The following is a 1,581-nucleotide window of genomic DNA, read 5'->3' on the forward strand; positions in this document are numbered from 1 at the left end:
CTACAGTTTGGTGCAATCAGTTGGCTTGAAGGAGACCATCTTTGTTTCCAAGTCATACCCAATCAAAAAATTTGCTTGAACATTGCTGCCATATAATCCTGCGCCATCCTTAAAATCCAACTTAGTATTTGCAATATTTGTAATTGCAAAGCAGTAATATTCATATTCTTTAACTGGTCGATTGAAAGTTTGTATGGGCTTTAACTCCACATCTGCTCCTTCAAAATGGACAGTCAATATTGGTCCATTTTCATTAGTAATTTCAGTTCTATAGCAAAGCCGTGTCCCCAAAAGAGTGTCATTTTTAATGGGATCAATTGAAATCTGCTTCTTCACTTCCACCACTAAGCGATCATAAAAATCTGGTGGCAAAGTCAATGGTGGTGATCCTGAATCCATACAAATGTTGCCCTTAGAAACCTTACCTGAAGAGTTAAAGGGTACATATGTGTCTCCAACACTAATTCCTTCTAGTGTCAAATAATATTGATCTCCACCTACATATGGTGTTGAAACCACACCATCACCCACAACTTCACTGCCATTGCCGAAACTTATCTTGCCTGTAATACTAGGATCAGTACCATATGGTACCAAGCAATAAGAAAACCTCTTGCTACCAATTTGTGAAACAAAGGACAAAGGCCCTGCTCCTAACCCAATGGTTCCCGTTGCATGGCCTTCGTAATGGAAGCCGCCTGTGTTGTGTGCACATCCAAAAGCAATGTCAAAGGAAACCGCTTGCCCTGAGGTAGAATTAATGGTAACTTTTTCTTTGGACCAAACACCTTTGGACAAACCAGTAGCATATCCAGTCTTGTAATTGCAAATATTTTGAGGAGAACAAGTGGCTTCATCCAATAGTATACGACATTCTTCTGATTGACAAGAAATTTTGCGGTATGTGGAGGACTTTTTAGAATCGAACATGGGATGAATCTGTTTGAAGCAGGCATCACAAGGTAGACATTGTGTCCACACAAGGTTACTGCCTGTATCTGCAGTGCCATAGATGTCAACTGGTGGAGTGCCAATTGAGACCTTCATGAGATGTTGATCTTTGTGTAGTGTTAATTGTGTTTGGGGGACATTATGAGCTGTAACCAAAAGGCCTATAACATAATATGAGAGAATAGAGGCAACAAGGAAGCATAGATGAAATCTAACACTGCTTGCCATTGAATTTCAGGCTTTGGGAGAGAGTCAAAGAATGACACAATAATGGCCACCAAAGGCTTTTATTTACCCATACGATTAAACCAAACCTATAACAATTACCCATTTTTTATCTTTAACAGTTACTGGATAATTTCATATCCACCCAAATTTGCTTCTTTTAAACAAAATTTAAAACGAATAACAAAAAAGAGTGCAATAATATCATAACATATCTCTTGTTTCTTGGAAAAATAGGTCATCATTCCTTATTTAATTTTTCCAAACTAAAAAACCTTATTTAAGAATAAATTTGGTTACCTAGGACCCTCAGTTCAGCATGGAAAATCCGTTTTTTTTTTTTTTTTAATTTATTTATGAAAATAGACAAAAAAAAAAAAAAAATTGTTTGGCTTTGCAATTCCC

At 36.9% G+C, this 1,581-nt stretch overlaps 1 protein-coding gene across 1 annotated transcript; it reads right to left on the reverse strand.

Moving 5' to 3' along the window:
- On the reverse strand, positions 1-1,179 carry LOC115961490 (aspartic proteinase CDR1-like). Its single transcript, XM_031080467.1, has one exon. It carries the CDS (start codon positions 1,177-1,179, stop codon positions 1-3), a length of 1,179 nt encoding a protein of 392 aa, XP_030936327.1.
- Positions 1,180-1,581: the final 402 nt, after the last annotated feature.

The sequence above is a fragment of the Quercus lobata genome, chromosome 9, assembly GCF_001633185.2.
Source record: "Quercus lobata isolate SW786 chromosome 9, ValleyOak3.0 Primary Assembly, whole genome shotgun sequence".
Lineage (NCBI taxonomy): Eukaryota > Viridiplantae > Streptophyta > Magnoliopsida > Fagales > Fagaceae > Quercus > Quercus lobata.

Excerpts from the sequence above, each read along its gene's own strand:
- LOC115961490 (XM_031080467.1), bottom strand. The coding sequence starts at position 1,179 with ATGGCAAGCAGTGTTAGATTTCATCTATGCTTCCTTGTTGCCTCTATT.